The sequence below is a fragment of the Cynoglossus semilaevis genome, chromosome 17 (assembly GCF_000523025.1).
Source record: "Cynoglossus semilaevis isolate Cse_v1.0 chromosome 17, Cse_v1.0, whole genome shotgun sequence".
Lineage (NCBI taxonomy): Eukaryota > Metazoa > Chordata > Actinopteri > Pleuronectiformes > Cynoglossidae > Cynoglossus > Cynoglossus semilaevis.
Genome location: NC_024323.1, coordinates 13172321 through 13175340, shown reverse-complemented (window position 1 = coordinate 13175340; position 3020 = coordinate 13172321). Strand labels below are relative to the sequence as shown.

The window sequence follows — 3020 nt, the reverse complement described above, 5'->3', positions numbered from 1 at the left end:
AGAAGAAGTACAGTGGAGGACATGAGACTGGTCTGTTGGACAGAGATGTTCTTCTGAAGCTGGGGAGGCTGGCGTTTGAACATCTGCAGAAAGGAAACATCATGTTCTACCAAGAAGATCTGGACCAATGTGGTCTGGACGTGACCCAGGCCATGGTCTACTCAGGAGTTTGTACTGAGATCTTCAGAAGAGAGAGTGTGATCTTCAAGAAAACTGTCTACTGCTTTGTTCATCTGAGTGTTCAGGAGTTTCTGGCTGCAGTCTACATGTTCCACTGCTACACCAACAGGAGGACACAGGTACTGCAGGACTTCCTGGGAAAAGAATACAAACCCAGCAAATCCAAATTGGAAACTATTGTTAATACGTTTAAGGTAAAATATGACTTCACTATGACTGACTTCCTCAGAAAGTCAATGGAGAAATCCCTCCAAAGTAGAAATGGTCACCTGGACCTGTTTGTTCGCTTCCTTCATGGTCTGTGTCTGGAGTCCAACCAGAGAATCTTGGGAGACCTGCTGGGTCAGACACACTACAGTCCAGAAACCATACCAAAGGTCATTGAAAACCTAAAAAAAATGAACACGATCAACATCTCTCCAGAGAGAAGCATCAACATCTTCCACTGTCTGACAGAGTTGAAGGATCAGTCAGTTCATCAGCAGATCCAAGAGTTCCTGAAGTCAAAGACCAGAGAGAAAGAACTCTCTGAGATCCAGTGCTCAGCTCTGGCCTACATCCTGCAGATGTCAGAGGAGGTTCTGGATGAGTTGGACCTGGAGAAGTATAACACATCGAAGGAGGGAAAACTGAGACTGATCCCAGCTGTGAGGAACTGCAGGACGGCTCGGTGAGTCCAGACATAACTATGTGCCAGATTGATCACCACTGACCAGTTTACTAGTTTCTGTCTGTGACTTAAAATTCCAGCCTGGATGTCTACAGGTCAAAGTTACCACAAAGACCCAGGACTTGACTTTAACCCTGTGAATGTTGACAGGGTTTGGGTTCATACAGGTCACATGTCGTTCTAACAGATCCTTCTGATTTCTTTGATCGAAGGTTTGGAGATTGTCACCTCTCAGAGACCCACTGGGAGGTGGTGGCCTCTGCCCTGAAGACAAATCCCTCACACATGGTTGTTCTGGATCTGAGCTCCAACCTGTACCTAGAGGAACCAGGGATCAAGAAGCTGTGTTCTGGATTGGAGAGTCCACACTGTAGACTGGATAAACTGAAGTGAGTGGACAGTCAAACCCTAACAGTCCACACCCCTAAAATTAACAATACAAATGTTTTACGCTGTAGTGAAACCACTTTTTTTTTTAAATCTCCCAAAATTCTCAATGTTTTTCAGGTTGGACAATTGTGCATTGCCAGATGTCAGGTGTTCTCTTCTGGTCTCAGCTCTGAGGTCCAACCCCTCCCTTCTGACCAAACTGGACCTGGGTGGAAATGACGTGAAAGATTTGACAATGGAGAATCTGTGTGGTTATCTAGAGAGTCCAAAATGTCGACTGGAGACTCTGAAGTGAGTGACCTGCAGTACTGACCCATTGACCTTTAGTCCTAACTCACTGACATGCAGTACTGACCCACAGTAGTTACACACTCACAGTTGGCACTTTTTGATTTTTGATTTTTCTTCTTTGTTCAGGTTGAGATTCTCCCATTTGTCAGATGTCAGCTGTTCTTCTCTGGTCTCAGCTCTGAAGTCCAACCCCTCCCACCTGAGGAAACTGACGTTGGGGGGGAATAGGCTGCAGGATTCAGGGATGAAGGATCTGTGTGGTTTTCTCCAGAGTCCAGACTGTAAACTGGAGGATCTGGAGTGAGTTCACTGACTGTTACTGTTGTAAATGTCAAACAGGGATACACACATTTTAGTTGTACAACACAGACTATCACCCCCTGCTGGAGAAAACTAATACTACTTCCAACACTGGTCAGTACAGTGTAGAAGGGCTGTATTCACCCAGAGGTGGGGGCATTGTTGATGGTTCTTCTACTTTGTGAGGGCTGAACAGACATTCCATAGTTGGACCAGCAGCACAGACCTGCTGCAAGAACCACAGACTCAATGCTGTGATGAAGTTCACAGACACATGATCACCTCGGATGTACGGGACGTTTGTCATAACCTGTGAAAAGTTCTCTGGTCTTATAAACCATGAAAGACCTGGTTGTTCTTCGTGCAGGTTGAAACGCTGTGAGTTGACAGAGATCAGCTGTTCTTCTCTGGTCTCAGCTCTGAAGTCCAACCCCTTCCATCTGAAGAAACTGGCCATGAGCTCAAACCCTCTGCACGACTCAGGAGTGGAGTTTCTGTGTGTTTTTCTGCGGAGTCCAGACTGTAGACTGGAGGATCTGAGGTTTCTGCTCTAACATTTAACTTCACTGTTGAACTTCACCTGCTCTACAACCACACACATTCAGTCCAGTTACACTTTCCTCTGTTTCATTCATCGTGACATTTCAACCATGATTAAATTAAACCAACATTAAAAATGTACAGAAGGACCAGACACTGCTGTTCTATTGATTCTTTACACTCTGATTCTTCCACAGGTTGAGGGACTGCAGGTTGTCAGAGATCAGCTGTTCTTCTCTGGTCTCAGCTCTGACGTCCAACAACTCCCGTCTGAGGAAACTGGACTTGAGCGGAAACAACCTGGAGGATTCAGCAGTGGAGGATCTGTTTGGCCTTGTGGATGATCTGATGTCAGTGTAGAACATTGGAGTCAAAATGTTGAAACTAAATCTGTTTTTTAATTATTTGTAAACTTCCTTGTCTCTCCACTTGGTGGCGTGTGATCAGATTCCCATACTGTTTCATTTTTACAGACCTTATTGTCTATGAACTGCGTGTGTTCATATTTTAATTGACAGGTGAATGTGTTGCCTTTTCTTACCTTACTCCGACTGTAGAGGGCGCGGCTGCTCTACTTGTATTTAACGTGACATAAACTGCTCTCATCTCTGCTCATTTCTCTTCTCTCCACAGATGGGAGCTATGGTGT

The 3020-nt window shown here is 45.2% G+C and overlaps 1 protein-coding gene across 1 annotated transcript; it reads left to right on the top strand.

The window, feature by feature from the left end:
• Positions 1 to 153: 153 nt before the first annotated feature.
• On the top strand, positions 154 to 2998 carry LOC112488425 (ribonuclease inhibitor-like). The gene is made up of 6 exons (XM_025064621.1): positions 154 to 850; positions 1063 to 1239; positions 1358 to 1531; positions 1658 to 1831; positions 2199 to 2372; positions 2569 to 2998. The coding sequence occupies exons 1-6, from the start codon at positions 267 to 269 to the stop codon at positions 2729 to 2731; spliced, it is 1446 nt and encodes a 481-aa protein (XP_024920389.1). The 5' UTR covers positions 154 to 266; the 3' UTR covers positions 2732 to 2998.
• Positions 2999 to 3020: the final 22 nt, after the last annotated feature.

Excerpts from the sequence above, each read along its gene's own strand:
- LOC112488425 (XM_025064621.1), top strand. The coding sequence starts at position 267 with ATGTTCCACTGCTACACCAACAGGAGGACACAGGTACTGCAGGACTTC. Across the intron at positions 1,832-2,198 it reads TGTAAACTGGAGGATCTGGA|GTTGAAACGCTGTGAGTTGA; the intron begins GTGAGTTCACTG and ends TTCTTCGTGCAG. Across the intron at positions 2,373-2,568 it reads TGTAGACTGGAGGATCTGAG|GTTGAGGGACTGCAGGTTGT; the intron begins GTTTCTGCTCTA and ends ATTCTTCCACAG.